The sequence below is a fragment of the Cynara cardunculus genome, unplaced genomic scaffold, assembly GCF_001531365.2.
Source record: "Cynara cardunculus var. scolymus isolate 2C unplaced genomic scaffold, CcrdV1 Un_Scaffold_196, whole genome shotgun sequence".
Lineage (NCBI taxonomy): Eukaryota > Viridiplantae > Streptophyta > Magnoliopsida > Asterales > Asteraceae > Cynara > Cynara cardunculus.
The window spans coordinates 161,542-186,609 of NW_020200567.1; the positions used below are offsets into that span (position 1 = coordinate 161,542).

A 25,068-nucleotide genomic window follows, 5' to 3' on the forward strand; every position below is an offset into this window, starting at 1 on the left:
ATATTATTAAACCTAAATTAAGTTAATTCGTTACGTTAAATTAAATTATAATAAAAATTTTGAATTAAAAAAAAAATAAACAAACAATAACTTTTAATTAGATAATTTGATATTAATATTGATATATTTTTTGCAAATTTTATATGATATTTTCAAATTTATATTTTATTCAAAAATAAAAACATTTTCGCTTTCTCAAAACCACATAAAATTGTATTATATCGACATGGATAAAAAATAAAACAAAACATTGAAATGGAAATGTGTCTCGATGCATTGCACGAGTACCCTTCTGGTGTATATAGAGAGAGGATCAACTTCAGGAGAAAACTCTGAAAAAGTGAAAAACTGAGGAACAACCTAATAACTATTGATTTGTACGATATGACATATCCATACAAGTAATTTGTCTCGTGTGCATGATGCACACGTTATATAAAGACGAAGAAATATCTTCAATTACATGTAGGTATACGTGCATATGAACATGAATGGTCATCGTTATCAATATATTCCTCATTTTTTTTTCTTTTTTTTGGAGTTTTCCCATGAATCAAACACACACACACACTCTCTCTCTCTCTCTCTATATATATACATGTATGTATGTATGTATGTATGTATGTATGTATGTATGTATGTATGTATGTATGTATGTATGTATGTATGTATGTATGCATGCATACATGCATGCATGTATGTATGTATGTATGTATGTATGTATGTATGTATGTATGTATGTATGTATGTATGTATGTAGGGTCGGTTTTGATAATAATAGTTTTTTGCGAGAACAGTAAGAACACAAAGAGTCATCTATCTTCATTTACCTCTGCATCTATACTTTCATCACCATATTGAAGCTTTAACAAATTCATGTTGTGAAAGGTGAAGGCATATAAAGGTCTGCCTTTTCTTCTCTAAGCCATCAGATGAAGGTAGATGAAATTTTGCGTTTTTTGTGAGCCAACAGATAAAAAAAATTATTCAAAGATTCATATTAATTCTCATTGTTCTCGCTGAAAAATTTGTTCCTACATAATTTCAACTATTTGTATGTGCACATGTGTACATCCTAAAAAGATCTGTTATACATTGTACTAAAAAATTGTGACAATAAGGTTTATATTTCTAGTTAACTTTTATTAGTTTCCTAGTGGTAAATATATAAGGATGTACATTTTTTTTCTCAATGAATGTATTGGAAATCAGTATACACCTATTTTACATGGTATCATAGCATGGTCTAATCCCTAGTTGTATTGATATCCGAACCTTCATCATTGTAGCCATGATTTTGAACCCCTAGCCACCTCTTACATGGCTTTGGCATCTAGCCACCACGGTTCCGGATCTCGACAATTTCTTGTTGCATGCGGTGGAGCCCTGCCTATGCGAGTTGTTTAGTTCCTGTGCTTTTGACTTGTACGTGTTATTTTATACTTTTTAAAGATCAAACTTAAGTTTTGTATGAGTTGTTTGTTTATCTCTTAATAGTTACATTAAGAAACAATCATTAAGAAGAGAATCTTGTTTGGCAAAAAACTGACCTTAAGAGTTATAAAACCTTCTAAATGATTTTGTATCATGGACATCCCTTAAGCATTCAACGCTCTAATTTCATTACCAAGCAAAATTCATCTATTAGCGATTCAGATGCCGACTCTTAATTGAACTATTAAGAGGTAAACAAACAACCACTTAGTTAACAAATAAATGACTTGACCCAAACATGTTTTTTTAATCATTTGACAATTTATGAGATTTATGAGAAATTCTATCTTAATAAGGTTTTATTTCATATGATGTTTTCCATCTAAATATACTATTTAATACTAGAAGGATACTCGCATAATGTAGCGGGATATATCTCGATTTTAATGTTTCGTTTTATTTCGTCTTTGTAGATGTTTTAATRCGGTTTTTATGTGATTTTGAGAAAAAAATAATGTTTTTATTTTTGAGTAAAATATAAATTTGCAGATATCATAAAATTTGAAAAACAAATATATCAATATTACTATCAAATTAACTATTTAAAAATTCTTGTTTTTTTGTATATTTCTTTAATTCAATTTTCTTATTATAATTTAATAGTGAAGTAATTTATTTTTGATTTAATAATATAATTTTTTATAAAGATAATAATTAAGTATTCTGTTGAACTCAATGATTATCTTAATTATATTTTAATTTTTTTTATATTTAAAATAAAATGTTTATCTTCTATCTCACTATGTCTATCTACAGTTAGTTACACGAATACAAACATAAAACTTTAATAAGTTGTACTTAATCACAATTTATTTGTAATCTTGAACTTTAAGTAATATGCATCAATAAACGGTACTTCATGCATAAAAAATAGTTTTTAAGAGTTTTTATCAAATACTTTATAATATAGTATATATATTTAATCAACATATATTTGTTTCATTGTTTTATATTTATTCAGTTTACAATACGAAACTTTTACATGTTTTGTGTTTTACAAACACACAAAAAATATTCACATTGTGAAGTATGAACCAAGTATGTATGAAAAAAACATATTATGAAACAAATATATGTTAATCATTATGTTAAATTTTAATCACAGATAAAAAAATCATATGAAATAACATATAATACACTGAWWMTTAGTCTAWGAATMATTTGATTTAAAGAGTTTCGATRCATAAATTAATTTATTAAAACGAGAATAATAAATATAAATATTTTTTAGCTTATGTAAAAAAAAATAACATAAATCACAAAGATGATGTCTGATTGGTTTGAGCTTGACTCCAAAGGTCAAAAGTATCAGGAGGTCCAGGTTCACATCCAAGAATGAATAAAAATCCCCTTGTGGTCATGAAGGTTCAAATACGATGACTTCAGACTATTTGCAAAACAGGTGGTTGTACTAATATTAGTCGGCTCGTATAACGGTTTGGATATCCAGATTAATAAAAAAAAAATTAACACGTGGATTGAAAAGAAGTCGTAAGGATTTTTGATGCCTAAAATCTAAAGTAAATATCTAATCGCACCTCAACAGCATATCTTATTAATCCGATATTTTGGCTTCGCTCCATCCCTCTTTATTAGGGTTTCTAATTCTCCTAAATTCCTGCAATTTCTCCAGACGCCCATTGTTGCCTGCTCCCTAATCATCATCTCAGGTTCGCTGTCTGTTCCTTTTTGGTTTTCTTTATATGAACTAGATTCGCTCTGCAGCAGCAGCTTTGTCTTTGGAGCTAATTTTTCTGCATTTGAACTGCTCGATCTCATTCTTTCTGACAAGTTTGTATCTGTCTTCGTTTAGATGAAATCGAGGTATACTGTTTTATGTATGATCGACGATACTGTCGTAGTTACGCATCTTATGAGACTTGAAATCCACGAGCGCTTTATTAGCGTGTACCAGTAACCGATTTATGTGTGTGTGGATATACACGCTTTACGTAATTGAGATCCTGTTGCTCATCCAAGCTGATTGCATTTATTGTTTTAGCAACTTGTTTCTATCGTGATATATGACAATTGTTTAGATTTATTGGATGCGTATGTGATTTTACACGAGATGTTGGATTTTTGGGTAATGTATGCTTAATGTATTATTACACTGTTGATTTTGGGTTCTTTTTCTTCTTCTGTCTCATCAGGGATTGATCTGCGGGTTAAAAGGTTAATTCTTTAGATCCGGTGTTGAGTGCAATCTGGTAGGAACGTTTTTGGCATTTGTGTGTTTTGGTTAAAGAATTGGACGGTGATTGTCGTCTTGCAAGATATTGATTGTGGGAAAGGTTGAGGATATATTATACATCATGAGAACTTCTTGGGCAGATGTTGTTGATAATGCAGCATCGGGATCTGAAAATTATGGGAATGCTGCTTCAGGAGCTCCTGTTAAGCCCGCCTATGTTCCTCCACATCTTCGTAATAGACCACCTGCATCTGAGCAGGCGGCTGGCCCTGCTATGTCGCATAGTAGCCTACCATCTACAAATGATAGGTTAGGACCTAATGGACAAACAAGTGGATCACGATGGGCTGCTCCTAGGTCAGATTATAGCAGGCCAGGATACAGTACTGGCGGTCGAAGTGGTGGTAGAGGTGGTTGGGGAAACAGAGGTGGTAGAGAATGGGAGGCCAACCCATTTGGTAATGATGATATAGATGCTGTTGAGGAGATTAAGTCTGAGCAAGAAAGTAATGGTATTAATTTTGATGCTTATGAGGATATTCCGGTTGAAACCACCGGGGAGAACGTGCCACCTCCAGTTGATACATTTGCGGATATAGACTTAGGGGATGCTCTTAATCTGAACATTAGGAGGTGCAAGTATGTTAAGCCAACTCCGGTTCAACGCTATACAATTCCCATTTCTTTAGCAGGTCGAGATTTGATGGCTTGCGCTCAGACAGGTTCAGGAAAGACAGCCGCATTTTGCTTCCCTATAATTAGTGGGATTATGAGAGCCCAATCTGTGCAAAAACCACGTGGTACCAGGACCGTCTTCCCCCTTGCTCTTATTCTATCTCCTACAAGGGAGCTTTCATGTCAGGTTTGATTTATGGCTAACTTCACAGATTTTTATGTATTCATATTGTTTCTTGTTTTGCAATCTGGGATCTTTATGGAAACAACCTCTCTACCCATTTGTGATAGAGGTAAGGTCTGTGTACATCATCCTACCTTCCCAGACTCTACCTATATGTGAGATATACTGAGTTCGTTTCGTTTGATTTTATATTGTTGGCATGGTTGATATATCTCTATGTTGCATTACATGTAGATACACACCGAAGCTCAAAAGTTTGCATATCAGACAGGTGTAAAGGTGGTGGTGGTTTATGGAGGAGCGCCGATTAGTCAACAGGTAACCTTGAACTAAGGCTAATTTACTCAGTTGACATTGATGACTTCTTTTTCTTGACCCTTTTTATGGGTTTCCTTTGGCTTCTTTTATCATGATTTCTGATGGTTTTTAATGGTATAACATTCATGGCTAGCTACGAGAGCTCGAAAGAGGAGTTGATATTCTTGTGGCAACTCCAGGAAGATTAGTCGATATGCTGGAAAGGGCAAAAGTTTCATTGCAAATGATAAGATATTTGGCACTTGATGAAGCCGATCGGATGCTGGATATGGGATTCGAGCCTCAAATCAGAAAAATTGTGGAGGAAACAGACATGCCTCCACAAGGTGGAAGACAAACAATGCTTTTCAGTGCCACATTCCCTACAGAAATCCAGGTTTGCTGGTTGTTAATTTGTATCGTCTTACATAGGGGAAAGTTCAAATGAGAATCATAAATATTTTGAGATCTTGTGTACCAACTATTTCATGTATTAGAGCATCTCCAATGGGCTCCCTACATAATCATGAATACCGTGCATTTTCATAATTAATAATATCAAACATTTTCATTATGAATATCTATTTTCATTACGAATAATTTTCATCAGGAATATCTATCATGATATATATATATATATAATATTTTCATTATGAATAATTTTCATCAAGAATATCTATCATGACATTGATCATGAATAAATTATGAATACTTGGTTCCCATGTTCTCAAAACATTTACGGTTTTCACTTGAACTTGCCCCGTATTAAATATTTATGCATGTATATATATAGTTTTTTTACTTGGGGGCCGTTTACTAAACGCTTACCCAGTGAGTGCTTGGCGGGTAATTTTCCTTACCTGATGAACATGGCAAGCGCCGAGAATCTTACCCGGTACGAGCGGTGATAAGGATGGAGAGTCTTACCCGGTAAGTGAGGGTGACGACTCTTACCCAGGTGAGCGCTTACTGGGTAAATTGTTGCATACGATACCGTTTTGATGTATAAAATAAATTATATTGTTGACTCCTATTGGTAAGCGCTTACCGGGTAAGCATTTGGGTGAACGACCCCTTATTTATGATAGGAAGAACACATCTGAAGGGGGTGAAAACTTCCCATTGATGTCTTTGACTGATGGCATGAGCCAGAGTTTTCTGATGACTTTTGCTTGTTTTGCAGAGACTGGCATCTGATTTTCTTTCAAATTATATATTTCTAACTGTCGGACGTGTTGGTTCGAGTACGGATTTGATTCTCCAAAGGGTGGAGTTGGTTCAAGAGGTTGACAAGAGAAGCCATCTTATGGACCTTCTTCATGCTCAGAAGGATACGGGACCCAATGGAAAGGTAATAACTCAGCACTAAATGCTCATGGTCAAATACCGATTAAGTTCCACTCCAATTTTCTTCAGATTCAATATCCGTTGACAGATTCCATTCATTCAAAAAACTTTTTTGCGAACCAAACGCCTTCTAACTATACATTTTTAGGTCCACCTAAATGCATATTGATGTTGATGTTTATGAACGTTACGACTTACCTGCTACCAATTCTTTGCAGCAACCTCTTACTTTAGTATTTGTCGAGACAAAGAAGGGAGCCGATTCACTTGAATATTGGCTGTATAGTAATGGGTTTCCTGCTACAACGATTCATGGTGACAGATCACAACCGGTAAGTCAGATAGGATATTCAGAACATTAAGGCTCTATTCATTTGGTAATTTAACATTTTTATTTTTATGGGTCTCGTTTATATACAGAAATAATCATAAGAGCCCACAATCAAACCAAACCAAACCAAACCAACGAGTCTAGTATATCCCAGGTGTACGTGAATTTGACCTCTTACCATAAAGAGAGTAGAGCGACTGTTTTTGTGATTAATTGGTAAAAATATAATAGGAAGAGGAAGATAATCATCCTTCCAAGTCATTCAGATGCTCAATTAATTTTTTAAAATCTAAAATACCTCTGAATAAATGCCAAAACAATTTAGTTGTAACAATGATGGTAATGTCTTATTATGTAATTTTGACTTATTACTCCCTACGTCCCATAATAAATGTCCACAATGAAAATGGCACACGGCTTTAGGAATGTGCGATTATTACATTTTCTAAATAACTAAACGACACTTATACCCTTGATAATCATCTCATAATTAAGGTTAGATTGGGAAATTGGAAACTTACTTTTGAAAGTGGACACCTGTTTTAGGACAAACTAACGTGGTAATGTGGACACTTGTTTTCGGACAAAATAAAATAGTAACATGGACACTTAATTTGGTACGGATGGAGTATATTTCTAGAACAGGAATATATCCTAAAATGGAAAATATTGCACTCCATCCTTCCTAAATTTGGTGTCTACATTTCAATTTTAGTTTGTCTCAAAAAATGTCTACGTTCTACCCTTATATTATGAGATCGAAAAATGTATAGGAAGGATATAAGTGAAAAACAAGTTATTTAGTTAATTAAAAAGTGTAATAATTACATATTTCTTAAAATTTGTGTTTTTTTCTGTGTGGACTTTTATATTGGGACAGAGGGAGTAACTCTAGATGGACGGACGGTGGTGGGTATAACGAGTACCGACTTCCAGATTTTGTCTATCTTAACATTTTTGTTGCTAAAATGAATGCAGGAAAGGGAGCAAGCATTGAGATCGTTCAAGAGCGGAAACACACCGATACTAGTTGCGACGGATGTGGCGGCTCGTGGGCTCGATATCCCTCATGTTTCTCATGTGGTCAACTTTGACCTTCCTAACGACATTGACGACTATGTGCACCGGATAGGACGGACAGGCCGAGCTGGGAAATCGGGTTTGGCTACAGCTTTTTTCAATGAGAATAACATGTCACTAGCGAAAGGACTAGCTGCTTTGATTCAAGAAGCTAATCAAGAAGTACCTGCATGGCTTACTCGATATGCCAATCGGCCGTCCTATGGTGGTAAGAATAGGCGGTCAGGAGGACGGTTTGGTGGTCGTGACTTTAGAAAGGAAGGCTCCTATAATAGGGGCGGTGGTAGCAGTGGTGGCGGTTACGGTGGTGGCGGTTACGGTGGTGGCAGTTATGGTGGTGGTGGATACGGTGGTGGCGGTTATGGTGGTGGTGGTGGCGGTGGCGGATACAGTGGTGGTGTTGGCGGTTACGGTGGGGGTGGCGCAGGTGCACCCAGTGCTTGGGATTAGCTTTGTTGAGTACAAATAAATGTACTGATTCATATCCCATCAGTATGTTTATCATTTTTCGGATTGAAATGTGTTGAAATTTGGTTTATTTTTTGATGGCAATATGTGGGGAGCTTTTCTTGAATTGTACTTTTAACTTCTAACATATTAGAATTAAAATTTTAATATATTGCAAAATATTTTATTTTGAACTTTTAGGAAAATATATGTTTTATTTTTTATAAATATATAGTTTTAGAATTATTTATTTGTTAATAATCATTATAAGTGAAAGAATTATGAAAGGTTTTAGGATTCATTTTGATTAGTTTAGTAATGCAATCGTATTCTTTGGTCTAATCTACCGTTGAGTCATATCCCTTCCTTGTCACCATCGGGATCTTCTTTTGAGAACCTATGAAATTGTGATAACCTTGAGGACTAGTTTATTATGTGTTATTTCATATGATTTTTTTCCATCTAGAATATTAATTAACATATATTTGTTTTATTATCTGTTTGTTTTATATGTATTTGATTTACAATGTGAAACTTTTCAACTAGTTTGTGAAACAAAAGTTACACGTTGAAAAGTTGTACATTGTGAACGACATATACATATGAAGTAAAAATGCATTGTGAAACAAATATATGTGAAACAATACGTTAAGATAAAAGTTATCACGGTTATCACAATATATGAAGTTCTCAAATGATTGAGCCCCGTTTAGTAATTTATCTATTTTATCTCGTTTCATAAAACTTTTATTCCACTTATTTTGGTGAGAAAAAATGTATTTTTATTCTATCCAGTCCCAGGATAATAAGTTTTGTTCTGTCTTGTCTTGTTTACTGTATATATATCAGATGCACTGTCTAAAGAACACAATAAGTATTTAACAATTAGTAATTTTTTTTAATCAGATATGTCTTAATCCAAATATTACTTATGTTCTATAATCAGTCTTATCAGTATTTTGTAATGATTTTTACTAGGGCGATTTATATACATTTGAAAATGAAAAAAATAATACTCTTTTAAGGAAAAACGGCCAACGCGAAAACCAAATAAAATGTAAATAGATTTTAGGGATTGGAGTAAAAGTTTTAACATCATTAAGTTTAGGGATTGTTTACACAAGCACTTACCCAGTAAATGCTTATCGGTAAAAGTTAACACTCGAATTTATTTTATTAGATAAGATTATAATCCATCAAAACGATATAATATACAACAGTTATTCGATAAGCGATTATCAAGTAAGAGTTGTCACCCTCACTTATCGGATATGATTCTTTATCTGTATTATTGTTCTCACTGGATAAAATTTTCGACTCTTATTATGCTCATTCAATAAAATAAATGATTTTATAAATACTTACCAGGTAAACGTTCGGTAAATAACTTTCTAGTTTTGGAAAAAAGGTCAAAAATGTTTATGTGGAATATTTGAGGGATCGAATTGTAAATATTGTCAATTGCATTTATTGGGTCCTACTTTCAAACATATTTTACGATTTTGGACATTCTAAACGGATTAGGAGATAATATTCCACTTGCTACTCCGACGACGGCGACGGCCACACCTCTTGCTTCCTTCGGCGGTGGAGCGGCGGTCACAAACGCCTTTCAGATTACAGGTTCTTCTATATTGCACGAACACACACACACACACACACCCTTTTTCTCTTTTCTTTTGGTCTCGAATTTAGTACCTTTGAGGGTACTAAAATTAGTGTTGAGAATTGAGTTCAATTGAAGTTTGTGACTTCGATTTATCAGTTATCAGTTGTGTTGATCAAAGTGTCTTGAAGTTCACTTTCGTTAGAACTTTCGGAAAATTTTTGCTGAAATTATGAGTTTTAAGGATACTTAGAAATGAACATGAGCATAAGCTTTAAACGTTAGGGCTTCCTGTGACGAATTGGAGTGAAATATTTTTTGTAATTTAAGCTGTTATAAGTGAGAGTATTTTTTATTATTGAAACCAGCTGTTTCTAGGTTTTTATACTGGGGGAGAACTTTTGAAGCCAACACACCCTTGAATTGAATTGTCTACACGAGATTTGAACCTCCAGGGATAGGGTTGGAGGGAAACTGCAATAACTTGGATATCAAATGAGACAAAGCTCGTTGGTTAGAAGCAATTAATTTTAGGTCTGGAATTACATTCAAAGCTTAATTTATTAGGTTTTGTTGATTTGGTAATACAATTCAATTTGATGGAATCAGAGTCTGAGCAAAAGAAGTTGAAACTGTGAACTCAATGTGGTCCAGTTCCAACTCGTTGGTTCCGATAACAAAGAATTAATATCTTTTCATGTACCAAAGACCAAACATGCCCTCAAGAAAATGTAGCCTTTTGTTTCTCATTACTTCAGAATTTTAAATGAATTGATCTTCATCGTAGATAAGGTGCATAAGCTCAGTTGTAGTAGTCTAGACATGGCTTGAATACTTGCTAGAATCTTCAGAATAGAGTTGGTTGGATGTTCCATAGGTTAAACTAGAATTGGAGCAAACACGAATCGTAATCAACCATTTGCTTGGAAAGTAGTTGGCATCTGTGGATGTTTTCAGATTTCTTTTTTCTACTCATGGAAACTGATATACCCTATAGAATATGTCAGTAATAAAATTGTGGTGTTATGATTGATTGGTGTTATCTCTTACCATTATGTTGCCAACTTGCTATTCTCCAACTCCCATTACTTCTTAAGAGTGTTGAAGCATCAGCCATTAGGCTCTCACTATGTCTTACATATGCCAAATTTCATCACAAGAGTTCAGTAAGAGTAGGTGTTTAATGTGGAATGGATACTAACATTCGTCTAATTCCCGATGAAATATTAACATCTTTTTTGTCTTTCTGATAAAATATTGCCAGGATTAGAGGCTAGCTGTATCTGTGAAATGCCGCCACAAAGTTAATTGAGATCTTGAGTGTCATTTTTGGAAGTCCTAAAAGCCTAGCTTGTTTGAAAATTTTCAACAAATTGATAACACTCCCATGAATTCAATCTTTTCACCATCTTCTCCCTCATGCCTTCCATCTTCTTACCGTAACCCTACACCTTGTTTTCAGTTATGGCCTAACTATAAATGCTTATCGCATTTCTCTTTCATTAATCACCGGCTTTCTTCGCTTTCAATCCAATCCACTTCTGCTTCACATAAGTCAACCACTTATGCTGTAACTCCTTCCAGTGAAGGAGCGATCCCAGTCATGAACTTTGAAGATTTTGTGGAGAAAGATTGGTCATTTCTTGATGCAGATGATATAAGTTCTGATGAAGTTTACAAACAAAATACTGACCGTATCATCTCTGCTGGGAAAGTTGGAGCGGAGTCAAAGATTTTAATTTCAACCGGGTCAGAAGGATTTGTTGATCGAGTTGTTGATACATGCTCTTACAAACAGTTGCTTGTCGTTCATGACTCTCTATTCGTGTTAGCCTGCATTAAAGAAAAGTACGACAAGGTTATTTGTTGGCAAGGAGAACTTATTTTTTTGCCTGAAAAATGGGCACCTTTTGATGTTGTGTTCCTCTACTTCCTTCCTGCTTTGCCATTTGAGCTCAATCAAGTCTTTGGTGCACTCTCCAAAGTTTGCTCACCAGGTATATTTCTTATTACAACCTTGTGGTTTCTCTGCATGTTGCTAAAATTTTATTATTCTCTCGTGAAGCTTAGTACTCCCGCCATCGCATAATAAATGTCCACAATGAAAAAAGCACAAAATTTTTAAATGTGTAATTATTATGCTTTATTATTTGACTAAATGACAGTTTTACCCTTGATAATTGATGGAGTAATGAATTTCTCTATCTTATAGTTAAGGGTAGAGTCGGAAAGGAGATACTTGCTTTTGAAAGTGGACACTTATTTTGGGACAAACTTAAATAGAAATATGGATGGAGGGAGTAGTATAGTACAGGAGAAGGCTAGCAGGTTCCTTCTAAGATGTATGCAAGATGAAAAATAGATAAAACAAGAAAAGTTATCATCCTAATTGTCATTGTAGGAGTATCTCCAAGATCTATGCTATAATTTTTCTAAAATAGAGTATCAAAAATTAAAATATCTAAAAAATATTACATCTAACTCCATCAACTACTCTATTTTAGCAATTTTAACACTAATTATATTATTAAAATATTCAATACATTTAATAAAATATTATCTGTATTCTAAACACTTAATTCCAATGTCTCCTATTGGAGTGAAATAATTCAATATTATTTCTTTCTCTTAAATATGGAGTTTTAGAGATTTCTCTACACTTGGAGATTTTATATCTCCCCTCTCTGTTTTCTTTTCTCTATTTTAGCATATATTATAGCATAGTTGTTGGAGCAAAAATATACCTTAAATCTTTAAAGTTGCTTGAGCATCCTTCTAGTCCAGGTTACAGTCCAAATCAAACCCCATACCAAACATGTAGGCAGTGTTCTTTTCTTTTGGGTAGTTTGAAATGCGAGTTTGTAAGGATGCGTTAGGTACGTAAACCGGACCGGTAAGGACAAGCAAGAGTGAGGTAAGCAGGTGAAAGAATTCCTGAAGGTTTTAAGGTTCTAATATGACATTGATAGTATAGTAATTTACCAATCTTGTCCCTTCGACCTGATTTTTGTTGGTGGGACAAAAAAAGTACATTTGTGTCCCACTAAGTCTTGTCCAGAGTCTAATGTTGCGTCAAATGTGAGACAAGAAGTTTTTGTACTGTCTTATACCGTCATGTACCAGATGCACCCTAAGCATCAAGATGGTACTTTTATTTAATTGTTATATATAACTGGTGGACAGGTGCAAGAATTGTGATAAGTTATCCAAAAGGAAAAGAACTGGTGGAGCAGCAGAAAGTAGAGTACCCTGATGTTGTAGTCTCGAACTTACCCGATAAACCAACATTAGAGTGTGCGGCTTCGGATCATTCTTTTACAATGGTCGAGTTCATCGATGAACCAGGATTTTACCTTGCTGTATTAGCATATAAAAGTAGTTAGCCGGTGTATGGTCCTCAGAAACTGGCCACTTATTAGTCCTGTGTTTTTGACTTTCATAAAACTTGACCAAAACTTTGGAATGAGAAGAGAGAGATGGTGGGAATTTTATGACAACTATGCTCTTGGATTGAATATTTGCTTCATGGGGGGACTTTTTTAAGGGGTTGTCTAAAAGAAGCCCCCCCCCCCCCTTTCTATACACACACACACACATATATATATATATATATACATATACATATATAGAGAGAGAGATGAAATTTTGTGTGAGAAAGAGAGTTAAGATGAGAAACGTAAGAAGAGATCTTGATCTTTGATCACCTTAATCTCAAACACACCCATAAATCACGCTTGATACGGAGATGGATCCCGTGTATCTCGGTGTATCTCATTCCAATGTGCATTCAAGAGTGGAGATCCCATCTTACATTTCTTACCTTAACTCTCCTTCTTATTGGAACTCAATGTTTATACGAGAACGGTAACTAAATAAGAAGAAAGCGACCGAATCATCTATGATTTTACATTAAAATCATGTATGATTTATGGCCGTGACACGAGGTCGCAGGCAACGTCGCCCGTAGGCATGGCAATGGTGCAGGACCCTAATCCCCCTCGATCCTCAATCTCCATCCCTATCCCTGTCCCTGTCCCCGTCCCCGTCAGGGAATAAGATCACATCTCCATCATGTCCCCAACGGGGAATCGATGATTTTTTCCCCGTATATGTGAGACATTTTGAATCAAATATGTTAAAACATCATACTCGATCCGGTGTGGTCCATGTTTAAATCTCACATATTTTAGAACTTTTGCTTTTATGGAGCGTCAGATATTCATAAACATTTTCGACTCCCATGTTTTCTATCTAAAAATGTAAAAACAAGTTAGAAAAAATGTTCTACCTTTGTTTCAAAATAAATTTCCACATTTTTATTTATGTTTGTTCCAAAATAAATGTCCACTTTCAAAAGTAAATGATCAAATTCTCAAATTTACCTTTAATGCACAAATATTTAAGAGTTGTGAAGAGAAAGAAATGAAATAAGGGTAAAGATGTCATTTGGTCAACAAAAAAATGTAACAATTATGTGCCTAAAACCGTGTGTTATTTCAATTGTAAACACTTATTTTAGAATGGAGGGATTACATAAGAAGAAAGCTCAAGATATTATTCATACACTATATCTATTTTTTTTGTAAATAATGTAATTGATAATAAATATATTCAATATATCGGGACGGGACGAGACGGGAATCATGTTACCTGGCCCCACCTCCATCCCTGGTTTTTAACTTTTGGAGATCCCCAGTCCCTGGTTTTGCAGGTCCGGACAAATGCTCATTTCCATTACAATCAAACGAAAAAACGGGTTCCTTGTAACTTGGTACAATCATTTTCCCAGTTATCCTAGTCAGCTTACGCATAACAACTAATCCCCGGACAACCACAAACAGCTTGGAGTCATCGCAGCTAAAACATGGTAACAACAAAATAGTAATAAAAAAAAAGAAAGCATTAAAATGGGAAAAAAAAGAAGCTTGATGATGTCTATGATCATTATCTTTTGCATTTGCTATAGAAACAAAAAGAAGAAAATACCTCAACAATACAAAAATAAACCATCAAACTCAGACTCTCTCTACACCAAACCAAAAACAATAACAATAACAATAAACAATCAAAAACTAACCAAAAAAAGGAACATGTTTCACAAGATATTATTATTTCATGCCAAATAAAAATGGTTTTGTGTTGTGTTGGGTTGGGTACCTCTCAAAACTGTAGTTGTTGTTGTTGTTGTTGTTGTTGGTATTCAGAAGATTGAAAACTTGATTCCATTTGTTGCTGCAAACAAGTTATATTCTTCAACAGCATTCACATCTATTTCTTCTTTTGGCTTAAACCCTCCTCCTTTTGAAACATCCACTGGTCCACCAAAATGGAAAAGAGAAAACCCCCTTGCACTAGAATTACCATTCTGCCCTCCTCCTTCTTCCACACCACTTGACTGCTGCAATTTCTCACTATTCTCATCAACTTTCGTCTGGTCTTTACCACCACTGTTCTGTGGACCTGGTTGGTATATTGGCACCTGACCATGGTTCATTAGTGGTGGAGCCAGCGGTTGAACCCCACCCACACCATACTGAACAAAACGTGAACCACCATTCAGACCATACCCAAATGGGCTAGTAAACAGATAGTGGTTTGGGTGCGGTAACGGCATTAGTCCGTTGGTTGGAGCCGTGGTCCATGGAACCGGACCCTGATGGTAGTATCCCATGGAAGGAGCTTGAAACACCGGAAAGTGTAGGCTTTGCGGTTGTAATGGCGGTGGAATAACGTTCGGATGAGAGCCGGTAACGTCATTTCTCTTTCCGGATTTGCAGCTTTCCGCTGTTTTTGACGAGAATTCTCCTGAGTTCTCTTTTCTTAGAACGTCGTTTTCCTTTGTGTTCTGCACCTTCGAGATAACGGGAAAGTCGTTCTCGAGGCAGAGTGATGTTTCTTTAATCACTTCGGAATGATGGCTGGCATATTCCGAATCGGATGTGAATGAGGATTCGGGGTTCTGGGGGTTAGAGGAAAACGAAGTATTTCCGTCTCCCTCACTAAGACATGATGAGCAGCTATCGGAATTGGAGTTACTACTGGTAGAAAGATCCGTTGTTCCACTTACGGATGAGGTTGCATCCGCTTCTATGTGAATTCTGCTTTTTGATTCCTTCAAATCATTATCGTCACGATTGGCAGGGGCCGAATTCGTCCCATCTGATGAACTAATAATCTTGACGGGTGGTTCGGTGACGGTAGCAGAACGATCAGTAATGTCATCGGGATCCGGAACGCTTCTGGGGGCGTACCGCTTTTGTGTTTCCATCGGTTCCCACACTTTCTTTGTATATGGGGAATCTCGACCTGCAGCATTGTTGCCGGTGATGATTTTGCTTTTCGATCTTCCACAAGCCTCGCGAACGAATTCGGTTTGATTATTGTACTTGTTTCCACGAAAATACGGTTTCGACACATCCGTATCGGGTTCCTGCTTACCAACTTTCGGTCTGTAATCTTGTTGGTAGCAATTGCAATCAGGGGGGTCGTACCTGCTGTTCATCCGATTATGAGAACAATATGATCGCTCGTTGTACCTCGCACCATTAGACCTTCTTGCCGGCTTATTTACTCCATTGAAATTACCATTTCTTGAAGAAGTTTCAAAGCCATCACTGTAGAACCTTGGCGCAGGTTTGCTGACCATCGACCCATTTTCGGAGCCAGCTGTGAACCGCCGTCTATCGGACCACTTTGAGGATTGATCGAGTTGATAATCTTTCCATGATTTCAGTCTCCTCCTTGGATGTTTCGATTGATCGCTTGCAAACGATGCATTTCCGTCTTTCTCGTAACTGAATTCCGCATTCGAACTTTCGTCGTAGTTGAGTATTTGCTCCTCTTGAATACAATCTTCTAATGCAGGTATAGAAAACAGAGCATCTTCTCGTTCTTCGCAATATGCTTCACTTTTGTCATTTAGGTCTTCATGAACGCTCGTTAACTCCTCGTTGGCATCGGGAACCGCAGGAATTTGGCCAGGTTGAGAACATTTTTTTTCCTTTTCTTTTTCCTTACTCCTCAGCCTCTCTTTTCTACGAAGTTTTTTTTCCTTTTCTTTTGCCCTTCTACGCTCTTTTCGTTCTTCTTCATCACGCTTCTCCTTCTCTTCTTCTTCAAGGAGTTTAAACTGAAAGAATAGAGTTAATAACACAACATACAACAATAGGAGAAGGTTCAGATGAAAACCACAAATATTTTCAGAGCCGTGAGAACCAATATATGCATTGATGCATATGTACTATGAATTCACATATACATCGATGAACATACTAATTAACAGACATATTTTGATAGCGTATATGCATCAATATATATATATATATAGAGAGAGAGAGAGAGTCCAAACCATTCGCAAATCCTCTAATTGTTACAAACCAAATAATTGAGATATATATTAAAGATGACCAGGGTTCATTTATTATAATCAAGATATTTATGGAAGATGATCAGAGTTCATTAATTACGATCAACACTTTAAAGTAGAAAACAATCGAGATATTTATGGAACCATATATTCTTTAACCTAGATGGGTGGTTGAGATTGGTTTGCATGGTTTGTAACAATTAGAGAGTTTGCCAAAGAAGGGGACTATATACAGAGAGAGAGAGAGAGAGAGAGAGGGAGGTTTATGGGAGAACCCCCAATAAAATGAAAAACCTAGGAACACTTTGGTACCCATTCATATGGACAATATGCACATATGCATACAAGTGAAGTTGTTTCTTGGGTTTTATGCACGTGCGCATGTTATGCACATGTGCATACCAAACAAATTGCTTACATATTACTTATAATGCACAGGTGTATATCGTATAGATAAATGGTTACCAAGGTGTTCCTCGAGTTTTCATTCTTTTTGCGGTTTTCCCCTAGGACCCTATATGTAGGGTTGGGTTCCTGTGAGAAGGAGAGTTAAAGGTGAGAAGCGTAAGAAGGGATCTCCACCCTGGATGCACATGAGGAAGAGATGCACCGGATCAATCCCTATATCAGATTCATGGGTGGGTTTGAGATCAAAGATAATCAAGGGTCCAGATCCCTTCTTATTCATCTCACCTTAATTCTCCTCACACGATCCTTCGCCTGCACACACACACACACACACACACATATATATATATATATATATATATATGGGGATCTTCTTTTGAGAACCCATGAAATTGTGATAACCTTGAGAACTTGTGCACCATATGTTTATTTCATATGATTCTTTTTCATCTAAGACTAGAATTTGGAATATTGATTAACATACATTTGTTTCACATATGCTCGGTTCACAAACCTTTTTGACGTGTTTGTGAAATTCAAAATACACGAAAAAACAAACAAATTGTGAAACGAATATATATAAAACAAACACATTGTGAAACAAATATATGTTAATCAATACATTAAATAGTATGCCTTGATAGAAAAAATCATATGAAATAACACATGATGCACAAGTTCTCAAGGTTATCACAATTTAATGGGTTCTCAAATGATTAATCCCCCATATATATGCATGTATGTATATATATCTATGTATATATGTAAATATATGTATGTATGTATGTATATATATATATATATATATATGTATGTGTGTATATATATATGTGCCGGCAAAGGATCGTGTGAGAAGGAGAGTTAAGGTGAGACACGTAAGAAGGGATTCGGACCCTTGATCACCTTTAATCTCAAACCCACCCACGAATCGCATTTGATACGGGGATTGATCCGGTGCATCTCATCCTAATATGCATCTAAGGGTGGAGATCCCTTCTTACGTTTCTCACCTTAACTTTCCTCACCGGAACCCAACCCTATATATGCATATACCGGTTCTCAAAATTATTTATGGCTTTCATTCAGACTTCCTCTACAACGATAATACCATATCTAGATGCAAAAAAAAAAAAAAAAACCAGAATTTACCTGTTTTTCCAAAGTGATGATGTCCTTGCATGCGACCATCACACGTTCTTCCAACAATTTTAGTGCAAGAGATACGAACATGCTATGTGCATTTTGACGTGCAGTCCCTTCTCTGAAAGCCTTTTCAACCTACGGAAAATAATCACAACTAATTACGCATGATTTTTGTTACAAAAACCGCAATAATACGTTGTATGGTATTAAATTAATGTTTGATTGGTCCGAAAAGGAAAGGCAGTCCTGTTCTTTACTACATCTAAGGCCTGTTTGTTAGCAGCTTAATGATCTTAAGCTATACATGGCTGTTTGGTAGTGGCTTAATGATATAGAAAATGGCTTATTCAGTAAGCTTCTAAGAGAGCTTTATACAAAAAGTCAAGTTTTTTCCACACCTCCCCCTCCCAATTGAAAAACACGTTCCTTCCATCAATGAGAACACCCTCCCAAACAAAAACCTTCTCAATCTATTCAGACAGATTTATCCATACATGACTTGATAGAAAACCAACCACACAGCCCCCAAAATGAAGTATCGAGAAAAAGTATCCAAGATTTCTTAAAGATGCATATAAACATCCACAATGAAGAAAATAGAAGTCCATATCACAGACAAACGCAAGAAAATATAATTTCTTTTATCGTATTTGAATATACCTGTTCCTTAAAAATAACTGTTGCGGCATCTAAAAGGAACTCTCGAGCAAGTTCTGGACTCTTCGCATGTTTTTGGGGACGGGAGCATTCTCCATCTAGCTCGTTCCCATCCTTGTCCACGGAATCATCATCCTGAAATCAGTTTCCATTGATAAGAATCATGCAAGTAAATAAACAATTACATTTATTTGCACGAAAATACTCCCTCCATTCCAAAATAAATATTCATGTATGAAATAGACACAGTTTTAGAAATGTGTAATTATTGGATTTTTTTAATTAACTCAATAACAATTTTACCCTTAATAATAGCAAAAGCGTGAATTTCTCTATCTCATAATCAAGGGTAGAATTTGAAAGTAGACGCTTACTTTTGAAAACCGACACTTATTTTGGAACAAACTAAAAAAGAAAGGTAGGTATTTATTTCGGGACGGAAAGAGTAGTAAAAATGATCCGTTAAGCTTAAAAAAGGAAAGTGTGTTCAAAAATCAAAATCACTTAATCACCTCTTCTTCCTCAGCCTCTTCTGCATGCTCAAAGAACCTCCTAATGCTTTCTCCTCTTGTGATTGTAACAAAACCATCGCCAACTACAAGCCTGCAATGAACACAATGCTGCCCCTTTAAAGCATGAGCTTTTACTGATACTTCGTTGCAGCGTCCATCGAATCTCCATGCCCTTAAAGTGATATACAATGCATTCAAACCAGTCAAATCTAGACCGTTCACTTGAACTCTTGCATTTAAGCCAACATTTTCAAATTCTAATATATCAGATTTGCCTTCTCCAGTTCCAACAGCCCATTCATAATGCTGGTATATTCCTGTAGAGTCCGCATAGTTTTGGTGCCAATCAGCCTGGATTGTGTCAAGAGTTACCTGCAAGAATAACATTGCCTCAGTGAGTTAGGGCTTGTTTGTTGGCAGCTTAACAAGCTTAATGGAACTCACAGTTTATTCAGTCAGCTATACATAACTGCTTGATAGTGGCTTATTCAGTAAGCTTCTAAGGGGGAGCTTTATACAGAAAGCCAAGTTTTTTCCAAACCTGTCCTCCTAATTAAAAAACACACTCCTTTCATCTATGAAAAAACCCTCCTAAACAAAAACCTTCTCAATCTATACAGACAGATTAATTCACATAGACAGCTTTATCCATATGTAACTTGATGAAAAACCAACCAAACAGCCCCTTACAGTTTTTTACTTGACAGAAACAGGAGATCACATACTCCCCTTCCCAAAAAAAGTGTCGACATTTCTACATTTTAGTTTGTCCCAAAATAAGTGTCCCTTGATTATGAGATAGAGAAATTCAGTACTCCCTCTACTATTAAGGGTAAAATTGTCATTTAGTTAATTAAAAAGTGTAATATTTACACATTCTTAAAACTGTGTGCCTTTTTCATTGTGGACATCTATTTTGGGAGGAAGGGAGTAATTCACAAGTGTAGGAACAGTAACATAAAACAATGCAGGAGCCATTACTGGAAACTTGAGTTATGAAAAAAAAAAATTGTATATGTTGATGTTCGATAGCATACGCATAGCAAGAAATGCACCTCATATTGAAAGCTTGTATCAGCTACACAAAACCAACTTGTGCAGCGAGCTTCTCTCCTCATGCGCTTATGTTCTTTTAGCTCCTTGAATTCACGGATAACGTTCTTTCTGCAATCTCTACAAAACCTCTTGCTGTCAAACCTGTGAAATAAGGAGTCAAAAGTTAAATTAGTAGCAGCATAATGCCCTGCATATGATCAGGAAAGACTTAAACCAACTATTGGAATTCAATTGAAATGAACTTTATCTCGTCATTTTTCCTTATCTATGATCAGGAAAGACTTAAACCAACTACTGGAATTCAATTGAAATGAACTTTATCTCGTCATTGTTCCTTATCATCAAACTTCATTACAACAGAATTCATTTAACATGAATGTAGTTTTATCTTCCAAATGCTCGAGCATTACTCTTACTAAATCTTGCTTCTGGTTCCTGACCTATCCCAGAATACCAAGCAAAGTATTGGTTTGATGGGGGCATTAGACAGTCTCGACAACTTCTCTGTGTTGCAGAACACGAATTCTTAGTATATCTTTTTCTCCAGTTTGATGAGTTGAAGAATTATTTATCTCTAATCCATCTACATGTTAAGCAACCTAAGTAGTTAGCGAGAAATAAAAAAGTTTGAAAACTGCACTAACAGAAAATTCTTTATTTGTCTGATAGCTGCCTGATTTAGATGTTTCTAAGAATCTGTACACTTCATTTTACATCTCCGTGTGAACTTGTTAATTAACTAAACCGATGCATAAATTAAGTATTCCTACAGCAGTCAGTGGGACATTTTCACACTACAATATGGTAAGTTTCTAGAAGTTCAATGTAGAGATTCTCACATTCAAAATAAGTAACAACTAACAAACCAGACTTCAGTGAAATATAGATGCATCTCCTCGTGAACCCCAACAATCTGGAATACAAAGCTAATGCTTGGAACACTTCATAGAAGTAGACATTTCAATATAAAGATAAAGACAGAAGAATGGATTAACAGAAAGTACTCTATGCATGATCAGGACCAGGCAAAGAGGTCACATTTATGGTAAAACAATTCGAATCACTACAGTGGGTTGAGTTTAATAGCTTGTAAAGATTGCATGCCTTTATGTTTTAAATTTTTTACAAATAATCATGTAAAACCTAAGAATGTAGATCACCAAGAGGTGCAGCCATACATAGCAGAATGTGAAGTGAAACCACCAGGAAGTGATGTATGATAACGAGATGAGGTAATCGAAATAACTTGGCATCAAGAATCATGATCAACCTAAAGTAAGGCACTTCAGGCTACAGAATTTCCATCCAACGTGACTTGCATACCTACATCTCCCATCTGATACCAAAAAAGAACTTTTTACATCTTAAAGTTTGTTATTTGATCATCTGGTTGCCTCATTAGAGCTGATGCCAATACAAAAGTTCCACTCTACAATAAAAACATAATCAGCACCCATTGAACATAACTGACCTAAATAATAATGATAACTATCAGTATTTCTAAAGTAGAAAGAAGACTAAATCACTCTAGTATTATCCTTCAATAACATAGCACATTGCATGTAATTTCTCCCYATAAATTGTGTGGTCTACTTTTAACTTTTCGTTTCTAATYCAGCTAGTGATTTACTTGATCTAAAAAGAATGGAAGCCCAAGCCCTTCTYGAAATCCCCATAGATGATTCTGAAGGACAGAAAAGAAATAATCTCAATTGTTTATAAGACTGTAATTAGTTGTTATGGGCACTCCAAACAGCTAGACATATGACAACTGGCTGAACTTGATATTTGTGCATAAATCCTAACAAGTGTTATGGCCAACCTTGTGGCCCATTATCCCTTGCACAACACCGTATAAGGATAGGTGAATGTCTCCATGCTCTGTTTGGGGAAGCAGCATCAGAAATTCCCATATCAACACCAAAACATCCTTCAACTGTTGATGATGTRATACTAATTGCTAAAGTTCATGATAGAGCTATCTTAATTAACACCTCACAAAGTCTATAACCAAGACCTACCTGTACATTAGTCGTTCCATAAAATCTTCTTCCTTCATCCTTAGAAGAGAATGGCGTGTCTCTTCTCCTAGTGCAGACCAAAAATCAACCAAAGTGTCAACAGAAAGTCTGGCAGTATGCAAAGCACATGTTTCTCGAGTTCCATGACCTCTGCCATATCCCACCATCCCTTGACTAATCCATCCGCGACCTCCTCCTCCACACGCATCAGGATAAAGTAACTCCCGCTCCCGCTCCCTTGCTCTAGCACTGTCAAAGACCTGATTTGAGTGTAATGTGAGATAACAAATATTACCACTCCAGGAAAAAAAAGAAACTACAGCATAATAATCAAGAATAGGACAATTATACAGGCGTGTACATTTTGAAGCCCCTTCAGATATTTTGAATAAATATAGCAATCCAGGAGGGTGAGTGTTCCATCCCTAGTGGTAGTTAGACCTCCCCAAGGGTGGACAGATGGATCTTGAACATCATCATTGCACCCAATTGTCAAGCACACATCCTCAACAGCATGACATTTTGAATTTTGAAGTCTGTTGCCAGAACCCTGACCAACCGTTCCCTCCTGCTGCAAAGACTTTCCATACATGACAATCTGCAAAAAACCTTCCAGAAGTAACCCATTGCATCTGGAGCAGTACATATTCTTACGAGCTTGTTCGAAAAGAGTTTGCTTATCAATCCTGAGGAGCTCCTGCCTAGCTTGCGGTGATAGCTCACTCCAGAACTACAATAAATACAGACACCAAATAATTATATATCGCATACAAAAGCGAAATGTTTCCTATATGACTAACTAGTTTGAATCAACAGGGAGACCTCATTGTTTTCAACATTATATTGCCAACTTGAAGTATCACACATACCAGAACTGCATGCTTCAGGCATTGTATTTCCAGGAAGTAAGTACATAATCATGTAGTATACCCATTACATCTACTTTGCAAAAATGCTATGGCACAGATTTCCCTCCCCAACCCTTGAAGATCAAAACCCATTTATGTTAGGATGCAAGCTTGCTTTATGAGACAAAGGAAGTCAAAGTCAACTTTGGGACACAACTCAAAGGTCTTACTGTCAGCTTCAACAAATGGTGTATTGCAGTCCTGATTGTAACAGGACCTGTTACAACAACCTTTTCACTTTTGCCAGCACTGATAACATTTTTTATGACTCTTCATTACACGCCCACTTGGAGGTCTTAACTCTTAAGATAGGTGCTTCTCTTTCACTTTCACCAACAGTCAACATTAAACCAATACAGGGTAGAAAAAGATCATGAAAAACCTACTCACTCACAAGTACGAATCTAAATAAACCACAATACCATTAAGATCTATGAATAGCCTCAATCTGCTTGAACAAAAACGGCAAATAGACAATTAAAATTAAGAGAAACCCAAAAAATTACATCTGAAAAAACAAAATAAAAATCTAATTAAGTTACCTTTTGTAGTTGATTGTAGCTGACATCATCCCGATGCTTAGACCAAAAACCAGTCGATGAAACTGGTCCATACGACGTCGTGGTGTCGCCGCCACTGAATTGACAATCATGCGCTAATTCCGGCATCCTTTTTCTCAATCTCTCATACATTTCTTCATCGATTTTTCCATTTCCAAATCCAGTCCCCGATTAAGAACAATATTTCCGAAGCGAATTCTTACACTATCGACAATCTGATCCAGAAAAAAAGGGAAACAAAAGAAAGGAAAAAATCGGGTTTAGATGATTAGCGATGATTAATTGAGTTCATAATATATGTATATATTCAATCTAAAATTGCGAATTACCATATACCTGATGAATTGATTTGTTGGAAGGATCTCTGAGAATTTAGAGAGCGATAGAGACGAAGAACGTAAGGGTTTTCGATGAGATTTGGTTGTGTGTGTGTGTGTGTGTGTGTTGTATTTATATCGTTGTATGTTGTGAGATTGAGGCTTCAGCATTTGTCACGGTTAAAAGGAGGAGATACTGTTACATTACCATTCCCATTTTTTTTAATCCTTTTTTATTTTTTACTTTTTTTTATAAAATATAAACTTAATTTTTTCTTCCAAAATTATTTCCGTCTCCGAATCGTGTCGCTTCTCGACCGTTTCCACTACGTTTGTAGTTTCGTACACTGCTATTTCGATCTGTGTTCAATTACTGTATACTTTATATGAATATAAGATAATAATCTTGCAAAGAATACTGTATTTGGTTCTAAAAATTTCAATCTATAGCAGTATATTCAGATA

General features: G+C 35.8%; 3 protein-coding genes across 10 annotated transcripts; 2 read left to right on the forward strand and 1 right to left on the reverse strand.

Annotated features, from left to right (window-relative positions):
- Positions 1–2,968: 2,968 nt before the first annotated feature.
- On the forward strand, positions 2,969–8,225 carry LOC112501503 (DEAD-box ATP-dependent RNA helicase 11-like). The gene is made up of 6 exons (XM_025105144.1): positions 2,969–4,550; positions 4,782–4,865; positions 4,999–5,241; positions 6,028–6,195; positions 6,410–6,523; positions 7,501–8,225. The coding sequence occupies exons 1-6, from the start codon at positions 3,810–3,812 to the stop codon at positions 8,050–8,052; spliced, it is 1,902 nt and encodes a 633-aa protein (XP_024960912.1). The 5' UTR covers positions 2,969–3,809; the 3' UTR covers positions 8,053–8,225.
- A 1,322-nt stretch (positions 8,226–9,547) lies between these two features.
- On the forward strand, positions 9,548–13,152 carry LOC112501527. The gene is made up of 3 exons (XM_025105182.1): positions 9,548–9,672; positions 10,920–11,652; positions 12,839–13,152. The coding sequence occupies exons 2-3, from the start codon at positions 11,043–11,045 to the stop codon at positions 13,036–13,038; spliced, it is 810 nt and encodes a 269-aa protein (XP_024960950.1). The 5' UTR covers positions 9,548–9,672; positions 10,920–11,042; the 3' UTR covers positions 13,039–13,152.
- Positions 13,153–14,596: 1,444 nt separating this feature from the next.
- On the reverse strand, positions 14,597–24,713 carry LOC112501514 (myb-like protein X). 8 transcript variants are annotated; one of them, XM_025105163.1, is made up of 10 exons: positions 24,623–24,694; positions 24,269–24,501; positions 23,473–23,548; positions 23,180–23,386; positions 22,819–23,078; positions 20,797–20,938; positions 19,742–20,113; positions 19,233–19,364; positions 18,579–18,707; positions 14,597–16,784 (listed from the first exon to the last, which is right to left on the reverse strand). In XM_025105163.1, the coding sequence occupies exons 2-10, from the start codon at positions 24,376–24,378 to the stop codon at positions 14,856–14,858; spliced, it is 3,357 nt and encodes a 1,118-aa protein (XP_024960931.1). In that variant the 5' UTR covers positions 24,379–24,501; positions 24,623–24,694; the 3' UTR covers positions 14,597–14,855. The 8 variants fall into 8 exon arrangements, with proteins under 8 accessions (XP_024960931.1, XP_024960929.1, XP_024960930.1 ...); XM_025105161.1 differs by having other exon boundaries at positions 23,180–23,389; XM_025105162.1 differs by having other exon boundaries at positions 23,180–23,389; positions 24,616–24,687.
- Between the last annotated feature and the right edge of the window lie 355 nt (positions 24,714–25,068).